This window comes from Trematomus bernacchii, unplaced genomic scaffold, assembly GCF_902827165.1.
Source record: "Trematomus bernacchii unplaced genomic scaffold, fTreBer1.1, whole genome shotgun sequence".
NCBI classification, from domain to species: domain Eukaryota; kingdom Metazoa; phylum Chordata; class Actinopteri; order Perciformes; family Nototheniidae; genus Trematomus; species Trematomus bernacchii.
Window position 1 is genome coordinate 1,238,025 of NW_022987714.1, and position 27,915 is coordinate 1,265,939.

General features: G+C 38.9%; 3 protein-coding genes across 4 annotated transcripts; 1 reads left to right on the forward strand and 2 right to left on the reverse strand.

Annotated features, from left to right (window-relative positions):
- Positions 1–209: 209 nt before the first annotated feature.
- On the reverse strand, positions 210–5,152 carry tph1a (tryptophan hydroxylase 1 (tryptophan 5-monooxygenase) a). Of its 2 annotated transcripts, XM_034142055.1 has the most exons (11): positions 5,018–5,141; positions 3,149–3,283; positions 2,844–3,027; positions 2,648–2,748; positions 2,483–2,550; positions 2,197–2,393; positions 1,945–2,080; positions 1,729–1,855; positions 1,531–1,626; positions 1,194–1,327; positions 210–1,076 (listed from the first exon to the last, which is right to left on the reverse strand). In XM_034142055.1, the coding sequence occupies exons 1-11, from the start codon at positions 5,105–5,107 to the stop codon at positions 902–904; spliced, it is 1,443 nt and encodes a 480-aa protein (XP_033997946.1). In that variant the 5' UTR covers positions 5,108–5,141; the 3' UTR covers positions 210–901. The 2 variants fall into 2 exon arrangements, with proteins under 2 accessions (XP_033997946.1, XP_033997947.1); XM_034142056.1 differs by lacking the exon at positions 3,149–3,283 and having other exon boundaries at positions 5,018–5,152.
- A 6,238-nt stretch (positions 5,153–11,390) lies between these two features.
- On the forward strand, positions 11,391–13,786 carry LOC117491488 (probable ATP-dependent RNA helicase DDX43). Its single transcript, XM_034141500.1, is given in 3 exon segments — positions 11,391–12,150; positions 12,153–12,346; positions 13,544–13,786. Coding segments are annotated over 3 exon segments (1,197 nt in total).
- Positions 13,787–17,982: 4,196 nt separating this feature from the next.
- On the reverse strand, positions 17,983–25,514 carry saal1 (serum amyloid A-like 1). Its single transcript, XM_034142057.1, has 13 exons — positions 25,376–25,514; positions 24,289–24,488; positions 23,933–24,034; positions 23,343–23,426; positions 23,140–23,219; positions 22,994–23,053; positions 22,798–22,913; positions 21,777–21,945; positions 20,269–20,351; positions 19,940–20,125; positions 19,394–19,551; positions 19,215–19,307; positions 17,983–18,512 (listed from the first exon to the last, which is right to left on the reverse strand). Exons 1-13 carry the CDS (start codon positions 25,377–25,379, stop codon positions 18,435–18,437), a joined length of 1,413 nt encoding a protein of 470 aa, XP_033997948.1. The 5' UTR covers positions 25,380–25,514; the 3' UTR covers positions 17,983–18,434.
- Between the last annotated feature and the right edge of the window lie 2,401 nt (positions 25,515–27,915).

Below are 27,915 nucleotides of genomic sequence, written 5' to 3' on the forward strand. Positions count from 1 at the left end.
TTAAGATTACACAAACTATAACCTGAACTATTGTCATCACTATCAGTGTCCTCGCTGCCATTCTGCATCTCAATGATGATCATCAGCCATCATTATCCATAACATAACCACCAATATGAGGACATTGAAAAGTACCAAGTCAAAAGGTAACAAAACCATTTCACACGCTGAAGACACGATGAACATATCATTTATTTATTTGTCTCAATACATATCCCACTTATAATGTCTATATTTCTTTACAGTACAAAAATAATGTTTTGATTTCAGGAGTACTATATAATCACTTTAAGAGGAGGTATTTCAAATCATCACTGTAAAATGAAATGGAACAAGGGACAAGTCCGTCCTAATCGATCAAGAAAACACCAGGTACATTTTATAATTTCCCTCAACAGCAGACAAATGGAAACATGATAGACACACCAAAAGAATACAAACAAGGTACATTTTATTCAAATCACTGAAGTGAGGAAGATTAAATGTTAAATGTGAAAGAAGTACAAAAAATTCACATGATATTACACAACAACAGAGTTAACAATTGGATGAGGAAACCACATCTGCATTTATCACAGCTGGGGATGTTTTAAAAGGTTGCGTTGCCTGTTTGCAATACAGAAGCGGTTGTTGAGCTATTTAAAACCGAAGCAAAACTATTTCTCAGGTTAAGCAGATCTTTGGGTTTGTGCAATTTACTGATTTCAGCCTTACCTAATGTGTGTCTGTAAATTGTATAAGCCATATACCATGCAGTGAGGACAGCAGAGCTTATTGCCAAAAGCAGTGCACATTCATTGTACTGAGGAAAGTCGATACAACAGAAGTATCTCTACAGCTTGGGGCGGGGACACGGTGAGCGTTGATGGACTGTAGGTCATAAACTTTAAAATATGTGCAGTCAGACTCCCAGCTGCTTGTTCAGCCGGCTGAGGGCGTCACCGACGATGTCAAGCTCGTGCCGAAGCTCCTCCACCACGCTGTTGATGCTGGGAGTGTCCTTCAGCACATCCACACTCTGGGTGTAAGGGTTGTATCGGACTGTGAAGGGACGCTTGATGGTCTTGGCAAACTCCCTAAAAAAACAAAATATCATCCATGTAAAGATATGAGGGAAATATTTTATAATGTACATCTATCCGTGTAAGATACATCATTATGTACTGTACATCTTACTGAGAAACCAAGCTCACCTCATCTTGACTTTGGCCTCCTCAAAGCTGTCTGACACAAAGTACACATCCTGAAATGTTGTGATGATGCATTCTTGTTTGGATGTAACTTTGGGGTCAAAAGGCATTATCCTTGCCTTGCCTGAAAGTGCATGCTGTAAAAGAAAAACAGTGTTGGTATTGCAACCATTGTACCATTTCCATTGTTTCTCAACGGTTGTGTGTATTTCATTTTATAATTTTGACAACAAGAATATATCACGCAGTTTACGCAAAATACGAAAAAATTAAATATTATAACCCCTTTATCATGATATCGTATTGCTAGATTCTTGCCGAAACACAACTCTAGCTTTACCTTCAGCTCACTGATAGATGACAGCAGTCCTGCTCCATATGCTCGCAGCTGCCCTTCTTGTTTGCATAGGCCAAACTCCACCGTAAAGAAATAGCACTGTAACATAAGAGTGGAGAAAACAGAAACAGATATGACAATTATATTAGATTATACATTTGTGAATAGGAAATTGAATTTGAATTGATCAGTGTCACTCACTGTGGCCAGCTTCTGAACGGAGTCATCTGAGGCCCCGAGGGAAGCGAGACCGATCTCCTGAGAGAACTGGGCGAAGCTGGGCTCTGCCAGCAGCGGGACGTGACCCAGCAGCTCATGGCATGTGTCCCTTAAACATTAAGACAAACTATTAGGACCAAAGGCTTTTATAAACATTGACATCCCTTATTTTAGAATATAGTACTGTATGTTACTCACGGCTCTGGGGTGTATAAGGGGTCGGAGCTGTGCCGCACATACTGGGTACAGTGGAAAACGCGGAAGGCCAAACCAGCGAGGAAGTCACGAGGGGACAGATAACCAGCCACAGGCCTGATGGTGAATCCAGTGCGCTCTGAGAGAATGACACAGACAAGTGAGTGACTACATTTGAGTTGCGACGATTAGTGGATTGATTGATTGATACAAATTACATTTTAAATTATTTTAAGCAAAACTTAAAAAACGTACCCTTGAGGAAGCGTGACACATCTTCCAGTTGAGGAATGTTGTCCTCTCTACATTCACAGTATTTGGACAACAGTGGCAGGTTCTTCAGGTATTCCCGGCAGGCGTGGGTGGGGTACAACTTGTTGAGCTCCCTGTACACAACTCCCCACGTCTTCACTTCTTCCTCTGTGAACTCAATCCGAGAAATGGGATCCCCACTGCCACAATAGAGAATAATTCTATGAGTATCAAGTAAAAACTTCACAGATGTTCACAATAACCATTAGGATATACAAGATATACTCACTGTTTGTAGGCCATGGCAAGATCAGCAAAGTACTTTCGCCTTTTCCGGTAGACATTGTCCTTAAAACCCTGTTGCGGAGAGACATAGATGGATAAGAGAATGCTGCAAATGTAAGAAGTTTGCATTTTTTTAATTGAACCAGTTGTCTGAATTGTGCTGACATACCGGATGATCCGCATCCAACTCAGAACCGTACATCAGGACACGGTTTGCACACTTGTCCAAATCCGAAATCTTCTTTGGAAACCAAGGTACGTTAGACATATCTGAAAAAAGAGGGAGAATAAAAATGTATCTTTTTGCGGATAGTACAGCCTAATGTAACATATTTGTAGTACAGTATATTCGGGATTTAATTTACCTTCCTCTTCTATACAGGAATTATCTGGAGGATCCATATCAACCACGTTCACATGGCTACTAAGCAGCTGGATTATTTCATTCAGTTGTTCGTGGTCACTGTCGCAGTCCACAAAGATTTCAAACTCAGAGTTGCGTCTTTTGGATTTTCTGGACTCTATGTGTACAAGGTTGACATGGTTTTCCTGCAAGAAACATGGACAATCATTTTCGAGTTATCTACATTTGCTTTAATGCACTGTACACCAAATAAATGTATACATTCTTAAATTCACAGGAAGGAACTGGAAACAACTTTGTCCACACCTGGAAGAGTTTGAGCGCCTTTACTAGTCCTCCCACTTCATTCTTGAGGGAAAAGATGATTGTAGCTCTCCCTTTCTCTGATGTATTCTTTTTTTCAGTGTTTTCTTCAATTTTTGTGAAGGTGGATTTGTTTATCTGAAAAAAGTAATGAAATACTTAGATTTCCATTTGAGTAACCGCAAGAGATCATCCTCATTTAACAACCAAAATTGGTCATCTGATAATTAACGGTTCTTTTTTGTGCATTATGTGAATACACCCACAAATGTATGGACAAAATGTAACATGCTCCCCTGCTGCATAGTTTTGTTAACCCTTCATCAGTACAATTAAAGAGAAGTACACTGTTGCCTTATTTGGTTTTTACCTTACTTGCAATGGGAAAGAATTATAACACAGAATACATGAATCCATAACTTCAAATGAGTTAAGAGCATCTATAGCCAGCCAAAACATCAAATATGAACATCTTAAAGGACATGCAACACCCACAACAGGTAGCCTGTATTAAGTAGGGATCCCTACAGAGAACTGCGGCACAAGTATCTAAATATTGTGTCCCCCTGTTAATAACTAATAATAAATAATTAATAACTAAAATTACATTCATACTAATGACACAGGTATCATTAATGCATTATACACTTGGACACACGGTTGAGATTAGTGAGGCTGCCCACCCTCTCCTGTGTGTGTGTGTCAACACCTTGGACAGCGATCTCACGTTGAGGCATAGCTGTACGCGCAATGTAATCCTGTATCACGTTTTAGATGCAGGACTGTGAAATGGCAAAAGCTCATAGAAACTAATCACGTTTGATTGACTTCACCGTGTTCTAGTTCACTTTGGTCGTGTTATTCAGACAGACTTTATTCCTGTAATGCGCATTTTAGGCTCTCCAAATATAACATCTACACAGCCTAATGGATAATGCTGACTTTTGGAAAAGCAGTGTTGAAATTCATTAATATGCTGCCTACCATATTCCGCCGTTCGAGTATTGTGTAGACAGCGCGGCATGCCAGATTTCGGTGGAGCCCTGTCAGTATTGCTGAAAACATTATGGACGCTCCAGGGTCAACACTTTGCGTCTCGGTTTAACGAAGATGAACTTGTCCCGGACAAGTTCATTAAAGTAAGGCGATTCATTGAGACGGACAAGTTGTCCGTCTCAATGAATCGCCTTACTTTAATCTCATTTACACAGCGGGGAAGCCTATTATTAGCCCCCTGCATGTTGTGATCTGACCAGACATTAGGCAGCGTTTAATCAGCGCAGCGCGCAGGTCTGCAAAGTGAGATGATTTTACGCACAGACGTTTTATCAAATCGTTATCGCTAAACACAACAGTCCCTCTTTTTACCTTATATTCCCCTTTGGGCCAAATAAAATTCGAAGGCCTAAAAACAATTAACACATCATTTCATTTAAAGTTGAATATCAATACAAGTTCGCCACTAAACACGTTTGGGTGTTTTCGTCTCAGACTCTTTGTTCTTAAAGTTTATGTGAGTATACCTTCAAATGATAAGTCTCCTGTCACGTCCTTTTTCGTGCGCGCAATGGAGACACTGCTGGTTGGCAGTTTATCTTTTATCTCTTCTGTCCTTCATGGGAAAATCAGTGAATGGTGTATATTGAGCATTAAACGTATTTTATGTCATGCAGTTTGGAGGTTTGCAGCTTTAAACCTCTTAACCCTTTGACGCAAACCCCACTATAACAAAACAGCTTAACTTAATCTGCGCTGACGAGAAAGTGAAGGCTTATTCATTAAGACGACCTCTGTCAAAGAAAAAAACATGAGAGAAATTTGACCTTCTCGGGTAGCACGAAAACATGATATATTTGTTATCGAAGGTCTTACCTCATTGTTCAGCAGTTTTTCTTCTAAACCAATGTTCATGGAGTCAAAAGATCTTCCTCTACGTGGTCCTTCGTTTTTGTTTGAGTACATGTTAAAGTGATGCTCGGTTAGTCGCCTTTTTATGTATTTCTTGCAGGTGGAATAACCCTCGCTATGTAAAGTGGGATATGTACCCGCGAAGCAGCGGGCTTTGCTATTTAACCACAGAGGGAAACAGGAGGGGGCAATAATCTCACCCACTGCAGCAAATGGAAAAACAGCGCAGGTCTCACGTCACAAGGGACCTTTTTTAAATGTTACATTAAGGCCTGAAATAGCTTGAATGAGATACATGAAATTCTTGTTTTATGAGATAATAACACATCCAATATAAATGTTTTTATTAGATATATCAATGTGTTTCTAAACAAATATAAATGTGTATGCAGACCTGATAATTCACTGTGGACTCATGTTGACACAAGCAGTCAATAATCCTTGTTTGTTGACACCTTGAGACTATGACAAGGTCAAGGTTTAACGGGATTTAAGCATAGCCTTCATTGTACAGTGTTCAAAACATTTCAAAATCCTCTGACTGTAAGCACCTCTGGGTTTTTGTCCACATAACACAAATAGTCTGCATGTTTTCTTGTCTTAAACACTCTGAAGCCTTTTAATAAGCTCAGGACAATCAGTGGAAAGAGCTTTAGAGGCCACTGCAAGCAGAATCAAAATGAGGGAGCCCTGTACTTAAAGAGGCCTCATTACTTTAAACAGATAACACCACTGTTCCCTATAAGCCCAGTCCCCTCATAAGAAGAGCAGGTGTGATGTCTTTGTCTTTCAGTCAGTGTGTTTAGCTTCTCACAGCTCTAATGAAAACATGTGGCTGATGCACATGCAGTGTGTCTCAGGTGGTCCTGTCCTGTGTCACTCGTGACATGGACTGATGCTTTACACAACAAAGGAGGCAGTGAAGAGGACTTCCGCCTCCAGGGACTGAATCTAGATCTACTCTCAGATGTTGTGTTAGACAGTAGCAAGGCCCAGCTTTAATTATGAAGCCATGTTTCAGAATAGTGAAGCATTGTTAACTTATGGCCTCCATTTTGTTGGTGTTTTGGTAACTTAAAATGCATCGTCTCGCACCGTTAATAACAGAGAAATCCTTCTTCTTTTGTACAAAGAGCCCCTTCAACAGTCGACCTCCCTTTAACATCAGCAGCACATGAGAGCACATGTTTACTGGATTGTTATCTTAGCCTTTTATCACCTCCACCTACAGAAGGCAAACATTTCTGCTTCAATATGCAAACACAATATACACTAACTCGGCGACAAGACACAACCACGAGTTTGCAATAATGACTCCAAAAAACAATCATGTACTATCACAAAGTGATCTTTTAAAACATAAACTGGCACCCAGCAGTTACTCACTTTCTGAAATGTTTGCATCACAGTAATTATTATGGCTGAAACTATTTTACGTTTAATTGACCGGTTGATAGATATATAATAAATTGGCAACTTCATTCAGAATTGATCAAGTCAAATGAAAACTCAAACATTCTCAGGTTTAGTCGTTCCACTTTTGTATTTGCTATATAATAATTAACTGAACATTAATTTCTGCACTGTTGGTCTGACAAATAAAAGACTTTGAATACATCAACACTCACCACAAATTGTGATGTTCATTTTTGACTTTTCTGATATTTAATAGACTAATCGATGAATCTGTTGATTGAAAAGATAACTGTACAAAAATCAATGTTGTTAATCATCAGTGAGAACATTTAATTGCAATGCTAACAATAATAATAATGATCATTTGCTGTTCATTCACCTCAGAATATGCAAGTGAACGTCTCAAGCGTTAACTATGCTGCTGCTGCTGCCTAAAGCAAACACGCTGCAGACCTTATAGACACGTTAACACAGTGACTAATACATGGAAGAGGTTGACATTTTTTTCCAGGAATGGGTATTGTAGCATATAACCAAGGAGAGAGAAAAGGCAGGGGAGAGGACAATGCCTACTGACCGTATGGCCGTGGTATTGTTAGTGATTCAGTAATGAAGGGTTGCTTTCAGGACGCCTCCACTCAGCAGCATCATAAATATGTTTGCACTTTTATGTCGCACATGCTCTGGTCTTTGATCCTCTCACCCCTTGACAGCTCCTGGATCAGATCTCCTTTATTTGATGTCAGTCGCCCAGGTTTTCAAATCAAGCATTTTATCTGTTATGTTCTGCAACACACTTTATTTTATTATTTATTTTGTTATATAAATGTGTATTTAAACAGTAATGACTCTTATTGATAATGATGTGATCTTCAGTAATTGAAGCAGATGTTTTGAGATGCTTTAAGACAGGGGTCAGAGAGTGCAACATGAATAAGATATCTAGATGTCTCTTTGTGGGTCTCTCGTCTGACATGACATTATGTGGATGGTGGTCTCTGGATAATTAGCTTTAAGGATGAGAAACTATAGCTGAACCAGCCATTACAACACTCTCAAAGGGAAAAACATGCTTTGTTGTCACCACTGGTTTATTTAACCAAAAGCTAAATATTCTTCCCCATTACATTCTATACATTTTGCCAGAACTATACGTTACAAATTCAAAATATCTTAAGTTAATTGTGTTCTTTAAATGTTATTTTTTGTATTTTTTATCAAAAGACATGTGCATGAACTGTCAACAAAGTCTGCCTTAGTTAAAGCTGCACATACAGTATTGATTACTTGATCCTCCTAATGAAGCTCTACGTGCTCTACTGCAGTGAGACAATGAGAGTACTCAATTCATTCACACATCTTATTATACATAACCTACTTTCGAGGAAAAACAGCCATGGAAAGGCTGCCTCTAATGCTCCCATATATTCTAAAATATAAACAAAATGTTCTAAAACATTGCAAACACCCTTATTTCTGATCTCTTTCTGTGTGTTTTTGAAGATGCTGCGTGCGATCGTGAGGGCTTCAGCGTGTCGGCCAGTCTGTCCCAGTCCTGTTCACTTCAATCACAGGGATTTACTCTCAGAGTCTGAGCATCAAGCTGCAAGAGATCTCTCCGGCTAATCTCACCCCTGGTACTTCCTGGAGTTCAATGACCGCATGAAGGCGATACACAGGGTTGGCAGCATGTCCTTTACCCCCGCCCCTCAACGACGCCCACCACAATAACCGAAGCAGAGACGCGCACCATCTCCCCCGTCTTCATCACCATGCCTACGTCAACCACCCCCCCCCCCCCCCTTCAAGACAGCATCTGCTGTATCCGAAGCCTGATAAGGATGTGTATGTACAAAACGCAGCAAACTCTAACTGATATGTGCTGGGTCCAGGCTCAAGGGCGTATGGCACTCTCAACTCTTTCCAGGACAAGCCGGGGCCCTGCCTGCCAGTAGCTTTGCCGATATCTGTGTTGATAGGTAATAGATTAAGAGCGGTGAATCATCTTAGAAACAGGAAGCGCTCAAACGTTTGTGAGTTTATCAAATTTAGCAGTGATTCCATGTCAGCCACAGCTTGTCACAACAAATCTGACTGATAGTGTATTTAACGAACTTAAACTAGCTTTATTAAATGTCAGGTCTTTGGCAGGAAAAATATACATTTTAATCAATGATTTTATCACTGAGCACAATCTCGATTTTATGTTTTTAACGGAAACTTGGATTGAAGAAAATAACAGTGCAGCTGTTCTTATCGAATCAACCCCTCCCAACTTTAGTTTTATGAGTCAGGAAAGAATGCATAAGAAAGGAGGTGGAGTTGCTATTTTGTTCAATGATTCCCTTCAATGCAGGAAGACATCTTATGGGAACTTTGCTTCTTTTGAATATGTGGCCCTTCAGCTCAAATGCTCCTCTCGAGCTCTGTTCCTAAATATCTAGTCATGGACTCTGACCTGAGTTTCAACAGTCACATTAAAACAGTTACTAAATCAGCCTACTATCCCCTAAAGAATATATCTAGGATTAAAAGACTAATGTCACAGCAGGATTTGGAAAAACGTGTCCATGCTTTTATCTTCAGCAGACTCGACTACTGTAATGGTGTCTTCACAGGTCTCACTAACAAATCAATTAGAAAGCTGCAGCTGATTCAGAACGCTGCTGCTCGAGTCCTCACTGACACTAAGAAAGTGGATCACATCACTCCTGTTCTGAAGTCTTTACACTGGCTTCCTGTGTGTCAAATAATAGATTTCAAAATACTGCTGCTGGTTTATAAAGCTTTGAATGGTTTAGGCCCAAAATACATTTCTGACCTCCTGCTAAATTATGAACCATCCAGAACTCTCAGGTCATCAGGGACTGGTCAGCTTTCTGTCCCCAGAGTCAGAACTAAACATGGAGAAGCAGCGTTCAGTGATTATGCTCCAAATATCTGGAACAAACTCCCAGAAACCTGCAGGTCCACTATAACTCTTACTACTTTTAAATCCAGGCTGAAGACTTTTCTTTTTGTCGCTGCTTTTAATTGATATATTCATATCTTAAACTGCACTGTAACTTTTATTCATGTATTATTTCTTTTAATGTTTATTTTATTATCTTTGCTTTTTAATGACTGTTTTTAAATGCCATTTTCTTAATGTCTTTCATTTTTGTAAAGCACTTTGAATTGCCTTGTGTTGAAAGGTGCTATATAAATAAACATGCCTTGCCTTGCCTAATAAACTGCCCACCATGAGCATTACAACGTATTAAGACTTCACTACATGTCACTGGCATTTAAGAAATCCAGACTCAAGTAATGACATTCACACTTTCTACTGTAATTGCAGATACACATTGAAAAATAAGTCTTACAACAGTGAAGCTTTTAGATATATTTACACATAAGAAAAACAGAAAAAAACGTGTTTTCTTTCTAATTTAAAAATAGAAATTGTTTACAAAGATTACTCGATTATTCAATAAGTCAACTACTCAAAGAATTGCATGTTTGGTGTGTAATCTTTAAAGAAACAATTTAATGTGAACATTCCCTGTTGTTTTTTTTGTACTTCTCTATGATATTTATATCTTTAGATTGTAGACACACACATTTCTACACTTAACTGTCATTTTATGACCAAACAACTGAACGTGTATTGAATAAAGTAATCACTGTAATAATCACTAAATAAAATAATAATCAGTTCCTAGTTTACATGTAAATCCTAAGTTAGCCAAAACCAAACAATACAACACTATGAAAATACCTAAGTATATTCCTTTCATATATAAAAATAGGGCAGTTATACATTTTCAACATCAGATATTACATTTCACACACTAACACGTATTTGCAAATGAATGTATTGTAGTAGTTTGACAGCATCTCTCTGTTAAAACAAATCTAATGACAAAAACATTTTTTAAATAATTTGTTTAATTAAACAATTTGGTGGTTCTAATTGAGTGCATGTTCGGTCTTTCTTTCCGCTGCACACTGGTGTTATTTGAATTTCCAGAGACTTCAAGGCCTCCAGGTCATTTCTCCTGATCTCTGGGGACATTTCCAAACCAAGAGGGTATCCCAGCATCACCGTGTCTGCCTGCTTCACTGGATGACCTGTGAGACGTACACAAGACATTCTCAACATGTTATGGTGTGAGGAAGCGCACACACTCCCTCACTAACATTTTGGCTTAACAATTTGTTTGTTAAGAAAGGTAGTACACGTTTCTTCAGAGTTGTCTTTATTTCAGTTAAAGTTATAAAAACAGTTTACATAGAAAAACTAGTAAAGTGCATCTAAATTAATTTGTCAGTCTGTAAAACACACAATCACAAAGTAATCACCATTTCCTTTGTTCAGACCTGGAAGCCATTTTGTGTCACTGCTCAAAGGGGGAGCACGCCTCCAAAGTACTCCTTATATGTGCCGTATGAGTAGGCGGAGTCTTGGACGTGATTGGTCAGGAAATGTGTGATTTTATGAGTGTCAATTAGGTTAAAAACTATCCGTTTTAAGCATAACTTGTTGTTTTTGAAGGTACAATGTTTATGTTGATGCAATTATGAATTTACTTAAGCCTTTAGGATTGTATTAAATGTAGACCACAGTGTTTAATCTTGTATTTAACCCTTCACTCCGCTTTCAGAACCATGACCTGATTGGCCAGGTTGGATTGGGAAGGCGGGCAGTCTCCTATAAATGTGGTTGGGAAGAGAGGGGAAAGGGGATTTGGTGTTTGTTCCTTGCTGGTGAACGCAGCACCAGGCATGCAGTTTTTGTTTCTGTGGAATAATGTGGAAGGCTAAGAATAAAAAGCCTGTCTATTTTTTGCAAGAAAACCCTCTCTCCACGTATCGTTCTTTCACCTGCACCTCACTTTGTAACAATTGGTGGCAGTGGTGGGATGTCATAGTTATAAACATGCGTTATGTCATGGACCTCCCAACACTGAAGAAGAACTTTTACACGGTGGCAGAGAGTGTTTCCATACTCTCAGCGGAGGAAGTCATTGAATGGAGGAAAGAGAATAACAATATCTTTGTGGATGACCTTCTGGAGGATGGGGAGAAGCGTCCCTTCCCAAATCCCTGTCGCACCTTTCTGGAGGCCTTCAAGCTTTTCCCAGAGATCATGGAAAATATTGATCGAGTTGGCTTTGAAAAACCAACACCTATCCAGTCTCAGGCGTGGCCAGTGTCTCTGAGCGGAGACGACGTGATCGCCATCGCTCAGACAGGAACGGGCAGAACTCTGGCCTACCTGCTGCCAGGCTTCATCCACATGGACGGACAAGTTGTGCCCAGAGCTAAGCGGGGGGGTCCGGGCATGTTGGTGCTGACTCCCACCAGAGAGCTGGCACTGCAGATTGAACGGGAGTGCAGCAAGTACAGCTTTAAAGGCTACAAAAGTGTCTGTATCTATGGCGGAGGGGACAGGCGAGCTCAGATCAACGCGGTGAGGAGCGGCGTGGACATCGTGATAGCGACACCAGGCCGACTGAACGACCTCCAGATGAACAAGCTCATCAATCTGCGCTCCATCACCTACTTGGTCTGCTGTCGGCTTTTATCTGTGCTGGACGAGGCCAACCGGATGCTGGATATGGGCTTTGAACCCCAGATTATGAAGATTCTGCTCGACATCCGCCCCGACCGACAGACTGTCATGACCAGTGCCACCTGGCCCACATCGTGAGACGATTGGCAAAGTCCTATCTAAAGAACCCCATGATGGTTTATGTGGGAACCCTGGACTTGGCGGCGGTTAACACAGTGGACCAAACGGTGCTGATCGTCCATGAGGAAGACAAAAAGTCCTACTTGTTCGACTTCATCAGGAACATGCTGCCCGAGGAAAAAGTCCTCATCTTTTGGCGCGTTTCCACTACAGCGCGGAGCACGGTTTAAGAGGGCTGTGACGTCAGCGGCCCGTTTTTGGTTGCGTTTCCACTTGGCCTAGTACCGGCTAGCGGGTCCTAATTCACAGTTTTTCTGGCCTCATAAAATCGTGGTTCTAGGGCCAGGGACAACCGGGCCGAGTGTGTGACGTCAACACTCTCGACTGCTGATTGGTCGGAGAGAATCGTCACAATCGGCGCGCGACATAATCCCTAGCGTCGCATATATATATATATAGCGAAGCTTGCAGCATTTTTGTTAACAGAGGAGCTACAACAATGGCAAAGAAAAGCACGCCATGGTCGGTCGAGGAAGTGACGACGTTCCCCCATTATATTGCAGATGATAAGGTCCAGCGGGAGCACTGGACTCTGCAACGGTAAGTTTTTGCTAACGCTCTGTTATTTGCTTGAAAGCTTTGTGTCCCTATCTGTTCTAAAGCTCACTTCTAACAAATAAGTCTATTTTATCCTTACATTTATGTTCGACAACCCATGCTTTTATGGAGCCCCGAAGGCTAGCTAGCTAGCTAAGGCAGATAGCATTAGCTAGAGCTATTGTTTGCTAACACCATATATGCCATTGTTTACGTTCAGTTTGTCTTTTCTATAGTTGTTGTTGCTATTTATAGTATTGTGCTGCAGTAGTTTGTGGAATTTACAAGTCATGTTTCTGTTCTAGATGATTACATTGGGACTAGCGAGGAGGAACAGTTCCGAACAACGTCCTCTGCATCGACATCCTCCACATCAACAGCACAAGCTCGACCACAGACACCAACACGAGCACAGACACCAACGCCGAGTGCCAGCTCGACACCGCTGCGTGTGGTTCTAGGTAAGAAATAGGCTGGAATTGTGACTTTAAAAAAAAAAACTTTAGACCATCCATCGTCAGTAAGTAAAATAAGCTGTACCACTGTGTGGGAATGCTCTGTTACAAGTAAAGTAACTAGCTAGTAAGCAGCTAGTATCTAGGGCCGGAACTTTCTTTAATTCATCCTTACTGTTGTTCTGTTTATACATTTTATTCTTATATCCTTTTGTGACCTGTACCTGTCCTGTGTTTTTTCATTCTTATTGCTAATTATTATTGCTATAATTATCTTGTCACCCAGGCAAGAGGAACCGAGGAGGAGAGGATCTGGCCCTGCAGGAACGGCAACTGGCCCAGCAGAAGGAACACCAGGAGCAGAACCTGGCCCAGCAGACACAGAACCTGGCCCAGCAGAAGGAAGACCGGGCCCTGCAGGCTCAGCACATGAACCAGACCTTGGTGGAGGCGAGGCTGTTGGAAGCAGCCTTGAGAAGGGAGGAGATTGCTCACGCAGAGACCTTTAATTTATCCTTCCTGCGCACTCTTGGCCAGATGCTAGGGGGAACGGGCAGCCGACGTGCCCCGTCTCCTCCGCCTCTGTGATCGAACAAATAACCTCTGGCTGAGATTATATTGTTTATTTACATTTGTACTTTCTTGTTTATTTTTTATCTTTAAAATGTTTATTTTTTATCTTTAAAATGTTTATTTTTACAGTCAATGCCATGTCTTTTTATGCTGCTGCAAAACAAACATTTTTCTTTATTTGTATTGTACAATGCCATGCCTTTTTTATGCTGCTGCAAGAAAACACTTCCCAAATTGTGTTAAATAAAGTACTTCTTTGACTTATCTTATTGCTTGTTGATAAATAATTGCACCCAACAGTGATCACACAGAAAGATGGCATCATCTAGGCGTCCCTCTGCAGTCAGAAATATCATAAACACCATCATCGTCCACAAAGCACTGTACAGGGGTTTATGGATTTAAGAGAATACTTATCACAGTGAAACCTTTATCATCTGTTGCAATTAAAGCAAATAAGAGAATAAATACTTGGTTAAATAATACATTTTAAGTCTTTAGCAGGACAACTCTGCATACTGTTTGAAATTGAGTTTGCTAGCTTGAGGTCCTAATATTACATATTTTGTAATGGTATTAAGAATACATGATTAATACATGTAACAATTACTCAATTGTAATACCCTCGTTGTGCTAGACTCAAACACATTGCTTGTATATTTCGAAGAGAACAAAAGAAAACACCTATACAAAGAGAGCGGTGCACAGCGCTTAATATTTACTTGCACTATATTTCTGTTTATCTGGGTTATTGTGTTGCACTGTTGGAGGAGCCTGTGACCTAAGATTTTCATTGTCATAACTACACTGTAGCTATGTTCGTATGACAAAATAAAAAACCTTGAACCTTGAGGCTTTGTCTTTCAGAAAAACCATCATAATCATATTATTTTATGCTGTGGATACTTTAGCCTCCATCCATGTTAACAATTTTTTACACTTGCATTTATGAATATAGTTCTGTGTTTTACACTTTTGTATTTATGTTTATAGTTTGCTTTGATATTTGCTTAATTTATTAGATTATTATTATTATGGGGCAGTAAGTACTGGTGCTTGAAATTCAAATATTTACTAAATAGTCAATTCTGATAACATTTTTTTGGTTTAAATAATTTGACAAACACATGTATGTGAAAAAAAAAAGATTTATTTATGTTCAATAGCACTTCATCAATAGAGTTGCGGTCTTTCAGCTTATCCTGAGCCTTGTTTGAACAACTAACTAATCAGAGCAGTGAATGGTCTGCTTACGTACACTTCCTGTGGCAGCACTACATCTCTTTAATTAGCTCCATTTCTTTCATTGCAGAACAAACAACAGCATATGCCGCTTGGTGACAGGCGTCAGCGGTACACAAGGACAGGACAGGATAGAGCTGTGCCCGTAAACACTAGCCACATTCAAAATAGAAACATGATATGCAAAAAAAAAAAGCCAGTGTTGAAGAAAAAAAGGGGTCATTGAAAGTTTTCTACATTTCATCTGAAAGGCTTTCCCTTGCGTTTTAGATACACATTGGTCGGATGATAATTCGAGAGTTATGTTACATTTTACATTTAATCTCCTAACACTTTATAATTTCTTCAATTAAAGCAATTTGCAAATCATTTTAAAAAAGAAAGTCAGTTTTATGGAGCATACTTCTTTTAAAAACATGTACATGGATTTATTGTTATATTACATTTCAATCCTGTTACCACAGAGTTGTGCTCACAAACTCTTACTATCTCCAAGTTTATTAATGTCTTCAATAATGAAAACATAACACATACATCCACACTTAAGAATAGTGATACAATTATTTCATTAATTTTAATTAGTAATTTAATTGTATACACAACATATCTTTCAGTTTTTATGTATAGGCAAACATGAGATTAATACAGTTATGAAAATAACTTGGCATAAAAGAGTGTTGGTGACGAAGGGGGGGAAATGTCCTGCTATTGACAAAGGTTGTACTCTACATCGCGTCCTTGCTGTATAGTTTATTGTAACAGCAACCTAACAGATACGGTGGTTGAAGAAGCAGAACCGGAAGTTAAAGCAATGCAAACACAAACGTCACCGCCTCACTTTTTCACGAGCAGAAAACGTCAGTGTCTGTGATATTCTGTGTTCAGGAAGAGGAAAGTTTCATTGTGATTCTGTTGACAAGAGATAGAAAGCCAGGGGAACTCAGGAAATGAGGAGAAGGGGGCTTTGATTGCACCCAACAGCATCATGTGTCTTTATTAACACGCCTTGGCCAGGTGGTTGTGAATAGGCCGGGCCTTGGAATCAAAGGAGAGAGGACGTGGCGTTGCGCATGCATTCTTCATCCCTTCATTATCCCTCCTCCTCTCCCAGCAACAGGTATTAAACCAGCGCCAGGGCCATTTTACACACTCAAGAGGTGTTAACATGGATTATCAAGCCTTCACAAAATAACACATTGGAAACATCAGTCCAAATTTCAGGGTATGACTGAAGAATGCTTGAGAAGCCCAACAAAATGTAAGAAAACATTCTTGTTATGTTGAATGACTGTTTTCCCTGATGAGACTTGATCCCAGGTTAGCCTGTTAAAACAGAAGTGTATTACCTATAAAATTACTTTTTGAACCTTATTAAAATGTTCAAACACAAAATATGTATGAGCTTCATGGCTACATCATGCAATCATTTGTGAAATATTCTTTCCAGTTTACATAAGAGCTTGTACCGGATGCGAATTTTCTTACAAAATTCTGAGACAAAAATAGAACACATTTCACTGTAAGGCAAAATGTCAGCGAACAGCGAGTTGTGTGGGCAAACTGAAAAATAAGTAACTGACATCCAGCATCAGCGTCAGACAGCCCTGATACGCCTCAGTGCCTTTGATGTGAATAAAGCACTGCGTTTCTGCATGGAGTCAGGTCATATCAAGTTACTGTGAAGAATGGCAGACTGACAATGAAGTTTGGCAGGGAAGCAGGAAACATCCGGTCTTCATCCTGATCTCTGTGACATGACACGCCCGGGAGCCCGGCCTGAAGATGGAGCCACCCGACAAAGTTTAAGTCACTGGCCCCGAGCAACTTTGAAAGGCCAAACATGATTACATCTACATCGCTCTAGCCATTTACAGAACAAACAGGACATGACTCGCAGATCAGGGCACCAGCCACCTATGTGCATCACACGTCTAGTCAAGGTTCAGATCGTGTCTGGAGAAAGCAGGATTAAATAAGACAGTTTTTTTCCCATAGGGGGATCTCTCTCAAGCCCTATGACCATCTCGGGATTTCCATTATAAAGAGTGTTCTACATATCAATCCAAGCTTTAATTAAAAAGCTGCTATATTCACAGAGCCTTCTTAAGCTTGCTGGAAATGCGCAGGTTGCCCTGCTCTTCTCCATGAGTGGGCGAAATGGTGCATTTGGAAACCAAATGAGCTCGTTGTTGCCAGGCTCGAGCCTTTCATCTCATTTTATTGTCGTTACCGAGTGACTGTCACCCTCTGGTAAACACTTGATGTCTCATCAGCATTAGTACCATTACTCATATGCTTGGAAAAGTGACTCAATACAAGGTCAATGCACTTTTATCTTGTATAGAAATATATATGTTCCTCGTTAAACAAAGCATGAAGAAATAATAACTTGATTGATGTGTTTAATGATCGGCCTATTTTTGGTTAAAGATGTCATATAAAAAGCTGCAGTAAAGACTGATATGGTCTATGTCTGACAGACACTAATGAGAACAGAAAAATATACAGCCAAAACAATGCTATCATTAAGATAAATATATCATGTATGTAATTTAATGTAAAATATACAAACTGTTTACTGAACCGGTGTTCTGTGGAGTACCAGAACAAAGGGATAACATGTAATTGTTTAGATGTTAATTTGTATTATTTGTAGATATTGTTACAGACCAGTTAGAGTACATTGCTTATGGGAATGAAACGATTTCAGTTTTGAGTTAACCATTTTTTTTTTTTAAATGTGTCTTATGTCTTCTATATATTTATATTGCATTTTTTAGGAACCTGTAACCCAAGTTTTTCATTAACTCGTTGTGTATGACATTAAACCTTTTGAATCTGAATCAAAATGAGTATTTTCAGTCTGTATGATTACATCCTCCAGATTTATTTGTATTTATTTATAATATTTGTATATTATTTTATTTAGAAAACAGATTTATCTCTCGATTGGAAAGACTGGGTCGATGCAAGTTTTTTATTCATTTTATTGCGGACTAAATCTCTCACCACTGTACGGGTTTCTAATTGTAATTTATTTAACTTTATTATTTTTTGTATTGCCTTTTGTCGGTAAGGGACTCTCCGATTGCCAAGATCATGATAATAATTCAGTAAAAAAGTCTATGCAAAAAGAAAGATCTTTTATTAAAAGACTGTCAATTATTTCATACAAAAATAGCATTCAAAGAACAGTACAACACTTTCAACAGAAACACAATTGAATTTTGCACAAAAGAAAGACGACACCATTTCTGAAACACTGTCCACTCATGATGTCTCTGACCCTGTGGGACTTCCTCGTTTAGTCTTTCCAGTGGAAATCCAAATAGCACGACCTGAAGCAGGACCTTTTGTTGGAAATAGAGGCATCTATAAAAAGCAGCGATGAGTCTGGACGAGTGCTGAACACTGATCGGCCTCAGACAGGAAACTGTTTCCTCACCACGTCTGCCATTTGGGGATCAACCTGAGACAGCATGGCCTGCAGGTGCTGAAACTGCACAAGAGGAAGAAGGGTGGGGTGGAAACTAAATGTTTATTTTCCACTGGAGCTGGAGGCGTATAGCGGCAGTCCATCACACGTCTAAACCTAAAATAAGCCCTAAAACTGTTTGCACAGAATTAGGCCATAACAGAAAATTCAAGGTGTAATTCATTTGAACCAATACATCTATTTGTAATATTTTTATTTGATTTGATTTATTTCGAATGTGTAAAACAATAATACAAAAATCTAACATGAGAATGATTATACAATACAAAATTAAGCAGTGTCAAATTGATATACAAAAATATTACTGATTCTAAATTATATATAAACAATATACATTTACAATTGTTTTAAACTTGCATGACAAATTATAATAGCATATTTATTTCAACTCTAATTTTATAGATTTTATTTTTTTAAAAAGCTGCAAAATGTAAGAAGCTGTAGCAAAGCATCTCATATTTGTACCTTAAACAAATATTTTTGAATAAAATTAATTATTTGCTAAAATATACCCTTCCCTGGCTATTGACTTTTTCTTACTACACGTTCACCATTAATAACATTAGGAGAAAAGGCATACTTTGATATTAGATGAGAAGTTTAAACTGTTATGTGGAAACTTTTAATCTACAGTAAAAAGCATACAGGATGATTTAAATTGCTCCAAACTAATTTCATAAGACTTTTATGAAATAAATCACTTACTGAAGTCTTAAAGTTGGGAACCAAAGTGCTCGCAGCTGAGAGAGCAGTCTTCTCTGTAAGATGACCTTCTTTCACCAAATCTGCCACGGTGTCCTACAAAGGACAACAAATACAAATTTGCATTAAAGAATCTTAGTGAGAAACCTGAACAAACAAAACATTTCACTTGTTTTTTTTACCTGGGGAATCTGAATGCAGATGTCAGCTAGAAACTCAGCTGTGATCTCTGCTAGGGTCTGCAGCTGTTCGTCTTTTGTGGCGTCTCTGCTGGTAGCGTCATCTTTGCCCTCACTTTGGTACTGAAGCACCCGCAAAACGGTTCCAATTAGGGAAATACCTGGAGGAAAAAGACAACTGAAAGTAAAATTCAAGCCACTATATATATATATATATATATATACACGTGTTTGCCTTTTATTGATGGACAGGACAGATGGATTAAAAAGTGTAGCGATAGGGAGGATGCAGCAACAACAAAAATTATCGGATTCAAACTCAGGCTGTTGATATAAGGACTCAGCATTGGTACATGGGGCCAGGATATTGTCATATCCTTACATTTCAATTTAAAAACAATTCTGAAATGCAACCATTTATAGAAAAAGTCTTGAGTCCAAATTAAACTGACCAGAAAATGACATGATACACTGAACCTACATTAGGGCTGCTACAGGCATTTCAAATGGTACATCTCAGGGTTGATTTCACTCTGGTACAGAACGTACTTATGTCACTTCTGTCGCACCACTGCTCCTGGCATCTATACAGAGCCTGGAGCACAGCGAAGGCCTGAACCAGGATGCTCTTCTGCTCCTGCAGGACAACAGGGAGATCCGTTGGCTGGCAGAGATCCTCACACACAACGTCACTGACAAATTCCCACACTGCTTTGCCGGGTCCATCAGGTGCAGCTAGAAGACACAAGGAAACAACGCCTTGCCTGTTGAGAGGTCACTTCAGGCTCCTGTTTTATATGGTAACAACTATTGTGAACACTTCTGTAACGATGTGCCGCCAGCTGAGCGGAGATACTAACTGTGTTGATCGCTCTTACCAAAAGTCTGAATGCCCTCATCTATGGTGGTGAGGAGTTGGAGGGCGTGAAGGTAAACCTCCAAGCCATTCGGACTCTCTGATCTGTGAAAGAATACTGAGCGTCAAACAAGTCTTTAACATCATTAAGTACTTAGTTTGATTGTCCAATAATAAATAATAGGTTGGTTTTTTATGGACAACGCAAATAAATATAAATGTAAATCTGAGCATCCAACTGGGATAAAGCCTACTGTTATTTATTATTTCTTCTCCCTCTCTGGATTTACTTATCTTCCTCTTGATTTTGTATTTTCACATGTGGTCCTTTTTATGATTTAGAAATGACTGACATTGGTTGTTGCTTTTTGTTGTTCTTATGTCAAATGTGCCTATATGAGTATTCATAAAATGGTAAGAAATAGAAAAAGGGGGGGGGGGGGGGGGGGGGGAAGCAATAATACAAATATCAGCAGATATACAAGTGAATTGCATCAATGTTATTTATGATTTATGAATAAAGAGCAATTGAAAGCATTTATTTTTTATAGACACAACACAAACTCCTTGTCACATTTGTGTCAGAGAGTGGGAAAGTTTGTGTCATGCCACGTTTTGTGTGCCTTAATGTGACAGTGCAGGTAGAGGGTGACAGTAATCAAGGATGTTGTTCAATGCAGTTTGCAGATCCTGTCTATTCACGCACCAGGTGCAATATAGGTAATGAAGCATACCGAGTCACCAAATTTAAACAAACATTTAACTAGAAGGAACTTCCAGGGCGCATACTTCCGCCAGGACTATATCTCAAAATGTTAATGAAAGAGAAAAATAAATGTGTATCCTCCCTGTGTGATTTGGCTCAACTCCGTCTTTCCTAGTTACACCTTACCGCCAAGTTTTATGAAAATCAGTCGAAGTAGTCTTGTCTATAATCATGTTGACAACTAAACCAAGCAAACAGAGAACATGACTTCCTTTGCAGAGGGAAATATAGGTTTCATTATATAAATACCAGCAAAAACACAGACATTTCTAAGCAGATATTCTGTCTGGCATCTTTAATATAAAAAATAAATCAGGGAAACATTGTCCATAAACTTTGACTTTTGAGCACCAATCATCATTGATGTAAACTCAGAGTCTGAATCCTAATGTCCCACATTGTTGCTTTTTGTTGTTCTTATGTCAAATGTGCCTATATGAGTATTCATAAAATGGTAAGAAAGAAAAAAAGGGGGGGGGAAGCAATAATACAAATATCAGCAGATATACAAGTGAATTGCATCAATGTTATTTATGATTTATGAATATGAATACAGAGCAATTGAAAGCATTTATTCACAACTGTTTGTTTTATTCAGACCTGCAATTAATTATCTCTCTATACTGTATGTATATGTGGTACGTATATGTGGAAACTAAGGAAACATGTTTTTTTAACCTCAACTCAAGATGCTTCCTATGGTAAACATTTCTACTCACATTATAGGTAAACATAATCATGAAAACACTTTTTCATATTCTTACCTTAGCTGTTTGGCTGCCTCCAGGAGACACGATGCCATCTCCAGATGTCTCTCACCATCCCCCTCCTTCTCCTCCTCATTTTGTTGAGCTGTTATCCAACTCGTCATCAGCTCTTCATCAAGGTCAAACAGTTTATCAACCAGCTCCCCAACTTTCTCAAGCAGGTCAGCTGAAAAACACACAGGGTTCTACTGTTACTTACCTGGTACCCTGTGGAGTTTGCGTGTAAAGGTTAAAGGGGACCTATCATGCAAAATGCACTTTTGTACGTCTTTTATACATGAATATGTGTCCCCGGTGTTCCAGGGAACTCACCAAGTGTCAGAAAACACAACCCACTCTATTTTCCTCCATACCCAAATCTCTAAAAAAGGGGCTGCAACGGATCTGATAAAAACTGATCCAGATTTGAACACTTTCCTGACGTCAGGACAGTGGCGCTACGGCTATTGGGCCAACTCCACCAATCAGGAGGAGACAGCCATGGCCATTGCCGTTCGAAAGCCCTGGAGACGCTGTAGTACATATGCCAGGCCTGTAGATGGTGCTGTTCTCACTGAATCAGCCCTTGCTAAAACAGAGCTAAACATTTTCAAATTGAGCGAAATGAGGCATGGCTAAAATGCATGATCTGTTTGGCAAGTATAAATATGCCTTATATAGGTATGGTCCTATGTGAGGGTATAAGGACAGAGGGTGTCGTATTCATTCTACAAACTGTAAAATCTCCTGAGACAAATGTAACATGTGTTATATTAGGCTATATAAATAAACTTTGATTGATTGGTTGGTTCTATTGTGTACTTACTTACTACCCTGTGGAGTTTTTGTGTAAACAGACAAGTCAAAGTAGAGTTTACATACAATGTTAATCCCTTAGAAAGCAGTGTGTGTGTGCTTGAGCTTCCACAGGGAAGACTTTATGCAAGTCATCTTGATATGTCGAATTGATTTTCATTTCTTCCTAAACCAGTTCCACGTCATCAGCTTATTAGAAAGGAATGAGTGAAAGCATGTTTACTGTTCGTGGAACTGCACATGACGAAAAGGAGGTTGGAGCGCACAGACGTCTGCTGTCGTATTCGCTGAAGCCACAGGGAACAGACATCTTTCTGAGAGACGCAGGTCAGCAACAATCTGCAAACATCATCAGAAAATAGTAATGCTTCTATCTTGGTGTTTCTGTCTCACATGTCTGCAGAAAACACAAAGGTCACCTGCTCGTTTCCAGAATGGTTGGAGGATCTGTATCTCCAAGAAGAAGCAACAGCACAGCCCTGTCGACACAAAGGGAGTTGCATTAATGAATCACAAAAGGGTGACAAATTATATTCCAACATTACAGAGAATTACTTTTACTCACCCTAGGTCTTCATTTTGACTTAGAGTCAGACAAGTGTCAGGGAAACAAGCAATGTTCCCAAGGATTCCCACGCAAATTTCCTAGAGAAGCAAAATAAAACATACAGAAATTATTAATGCACAGGAATAAAGCACAAATGAATACATTACATAGGATTATATTTAAGCACAGAACATGTATGAACAAGAAACTAATTCACTCACTGTGAGGCGTGGACAACGAGATTTGGCTATCACCCCAAGAAGGATATCTGTAGCTTTGAATTCCTGCAGAAAACCAGCCACATCCTGCAGACAATTTGTTAATAAAGCGTCATTAGTAAATATTTAAACATGACTAAAGGGTATTTACTTTCACGGTAACATACACTCTGGGTTTCCAGTGTATTAGGCACACCTAGCTAAACACATGCTGCAATGAACCATAGCTTTACTACGTCACTTTGGAGGATGATTGTGCTAAATTCTATTGCATTACACTGAGCATTGTTTCAATTATTTGTCCACCTTATGTATATTAACAAGAGGAGGCTGAATCACAGAAACATCTGTCAGTACATTGCAATATAGTTTTAGGGCACCACAGATCACATTCTCAAATGATTATTTAATTGAAATGTTACCAATAATTGATGGTAAAATATCATTAAATTCACAGAATGTAGATCTATTTGTATCATGTTGTTGTTGTTGTTGTTGATTTGCCGCTAGCGTAACTACAAAATAGGAAATGATCCACAGGAGGCACATACTGTTTAATTTCATTAACATTTGAAGCCTATGAAGACCTCTACCTTATCCATTGCCATATCCCAGACTCTACATAGATCTTCCTCATCATCATCAGGGAGTTGCATCTGACCTTCAGAGTCAACCTCCGAATGCTCTGTGACCATCTGCAAGACACAAGAAAAGTTAGGTTTATGTGACAGCCGAGAGCGACAGCAAAGAGGGACATGTGTTATCCAGAAAGATGCTCCTATCACATGAATAGAAAATAACTTGGAATACTTTTTTCATTCTCACTGACTCGGAAGAAGCCTTTGTTAAATAGGTAAACTAAATAAAAGGCAAGTCTGTCTGATCTCCAGTAACCCCCAGAGAAAAACAGTGCTTAGTGAAAATGTCATGCCTATAGTATCAAACCTACATGGATGAGACGAGTCAGGGTGCTGAAAAGCCAGTGCTTGCTGTAAACAGTGTCTCCAATGGCATCCAAATCGCCGTCCTCCTCTCCATCGCCTGCGTTTGGAGGGGGTGATGGGTTGCGGTCCATTACAGGCGACTGTGTTTCAGTTGGAGATGAGGATCTCTCAGGCTCCACTTCCTCAGCACCATCGACACTATAGTCTGGGCAAAAACAGAGAGAAACAGGGATTAGAGCTGGGTGAAATGAAGTGATAAAAGATTTGTCAAGAAAAGAGACTGTCTTCTTTCTTTTTTTACACAGGTGAGGTAGTAAATGGTTTAGGGTCCCAGTTTATAATGTACAACTAGCTAAAAATGTAAAGCCTCTGCATCGTAATAGAACACCCCTGCAATTAAATCCTAGGCTTTATTGTCATGTTAGTAACACATAAACAGTATATGCTGACATGGTATAATGCAGTACTGTACTACTAATCTTCACAGTATTTCAAGTCTTTAAACTGCTCCACATTGACCAACTACAATACTGAAATGCACGTACGTATACAAATAGGATAATATACATGATAATATAATACGGTGAAAACATCCATTCTGCAACATGTACTTTTACATTTGATACTTGAAGTACTTAGCTGATAATACTTCTGTACTTTACATTATTCTCTGAAATACACATTTTGTACTTTAAGTATATTTTGATGCTAATACTTTAGTAGTTTTACTTGAGTAACTTTAGTACTTTTACTTGAGTAAACATTTTGATTGGAGGATATTCTGTTACTTCTAACAGAATATTCCTACACTCTGGTACTTCTACTTTTACTTAAGTACAAGATCTGAGTACTTTCCCCACCTCTGCTTTTACATAAGTAAAGGATCTGAGTACTTCTTCCAACACTGAATTTGACCCTGTAAGCTTTAACTTTTAGCATTACTTTTGTATTAAACACCCTTGGTTTTCTAGCGTTAAAAGCATCAATGGATGCAAACTTCGATTCAACATTCACTATTTGTCTCGCAGATGCACATTTCGCTTTTATTCCAACGATAGCTGTCATCAAAACGATTCTCACTTGAGAACTCACCCATGGTCTCCGCTGTTATCAGTCGTACCAACTAGGTTAATGCAATATTATGGCATGTTTTTAATAACTTGTCACAGTAACGTTACAGACATTTCAAACAGCCTCCATTTAATACGAGCGACTGGATGCGCATGTGCGAATGTTGTTCCCTCTGTGCAGTCTTGTTCTGTGGTGGACAGACCCGCGCGATGCTGCCCCCTGCAGTGCGCAGGCGCAACTACAGAGCCAGCATCAACGTGGTCAAACTGTGGAGTGTGGTAGGTAGAGATTAAAGAAGTACTTACTGTTGATCGTGTACTTAAGTAAAAGTAGAAGTACCAGAGTGTAGGAATACTCAGTTACAATCAAAATCTTACTTGAGTGAAAGTTAAAAAGTATTAGCATTAAAGCTGGAAAACATGCATCTAATTTCAAGTACCTTGTACACTGCAGGGTAGCTTATGAATGTTACTCCAGGTATAACTAAAGTCTTGAAAGTGTTGATTATATTTCACTTAATTAATCAATGTATGCACAGTAACTAAAGGTACTAAATACATGTAGTGAAGTAAAATACATAATTTACCTCTGAATTGTAGTGGGGAAGAAGTGCAAAGTAAAAAAAGGTTAACTTTATTACCTTGTATGCTGCAGGGTGTGTATTTACTCCAGGTAAAACTAAAGTCTTATTCAAGTGTTTATTATATTTCACATAAATAATTTAAATCTGTAGGGTAACTAAAGGCATTAAATAAATGTAGTGGAGTAAAAGTACAAGATTTACCTCTGAATTGTAGTGGGGTAGAAGTAAAAATAGCAACGATGTAAATACTCAAGTAAAGTTCAAGTCTCTCAAAATTGAACTTAAGTACAGTACTTGAGTAAATGTACTGAGTTACTTTATACCACTGGTGGTAGGACGGTAAGGTAAGTGGAAATTGAAAAAAATGGACAAACACAGTGAAAACATTTACATATCTGTTGAAAATGTGCACAAGCTAACCACGTTCACACAACGGGATATAGGCATCAATGTATTAAGAGAATATGCAACTTTCAGACACTGAAAATATTTTTTGTAGCCTTTGTTCACACTTTTAGCGCGTTTGTGCTTGTTTTTGCACATTTTAGGAACCCCTTTTTTCTAGAAATCAAGTTAAAATATGCAAAAATCGGTTGCTCACAATAAGACAGTTATCCTAAAAAAAATTCAAGACTATCATGCAAATGAACTTTAAGCTAGACTAACTCTCACCCAGAAGTTTGCATAGGTAAAAACTGATTCCACTTGTTCCTGCAATTTGAAATAAACGAAATAACAGCACTAATGGCCTAATTAACTCGAGTCAAGTAATTAGCCATACTCAGAAACTAATGTGCAAATATTTTTTTAAGGCACTGATGTCCAACATTTACAGTGACTTTTAAAGCAGACCAAATGATGGATGATTAAATAATTACTACAACAAGTATTCATAGTTGCAAATGTAATATTTACTTTAGCACTGGCTGCTCATGATTGCATTACTAATTAGACAGTGGTAGTGTTTTCAGCCAGACGAAGTAGAAATTGTTTCCGTTTTGTGTTTTTACAGCATACAAATTGTTATATTTACATACTTTACGTAACATAGAACTTTACTTTCTATACACATATTTCCTCTCCAAATGATTGGAGACAGCATAGGCCTGGGGTGTGTTTTATACACAAAATATGAACCGTGCTCAAATGTCCATGTATGCATACATTATTTGTTTTTAATGGCAAATAGCAACTTGTGTTTCATGTAATGAGCCTATTAAAGTATGTGTCAACACGGATGAAAACATCTGGAATAGGCCAGCTATGAAACCAAACAGTTGTGAGGAAATTTGGCAAAGTACAGTCCTCCCTCAATCAACATCCTATATCTGTCAATCTGTATAAGCTGTCAGACAGGAATAACTATACACCTTTCTCATCATGCAGCTGTCCCCCTGTGGGAGTAGCCCAAAGCCCTGTTTGCACATGGAGGAGCTTCTACGGTTATGTGAGGTAATACTAAATGGCGATGTGTTTGTTTCCAAGATATAACCTCACAGATAAAACCAATGTACAGTAAGGTCGAACTTTAGTCAGATGTATCGACCAGCTATTATTTAATAATTGAGAAATATCTGTTCAAACATTTGTTTATCACTTATAATTACGTGTTCATAGTTGTTTTAACTTGTAATAATATTGTCTCTTAAGGAGTGTTCTACCTTTGAATGGTGTTTGATCCAATAATGACTGTAATCACAACACAAACTCCTTGTCACATGTCCGTCAGAGAGTGGGAAAGTTTGCCCATGTCATGCCAAGTCTTGTGTGCCTTAATGTGACAGTGCAGGTAGAGGGTGACAGTAATCAAGGATGTTGTTCAATGCAGTTTGCAGATCCTGTCTATTCACGCACCAGGTGCAATATAGATAATGAAGCATACTGAGTCACCAAATTTGAACAAACATTTAACTAGAAGGAACTTCCAGGGCGCATACTTCCGCCAGGACTATATCTCAAAATGTTAATGAAAGAGAAA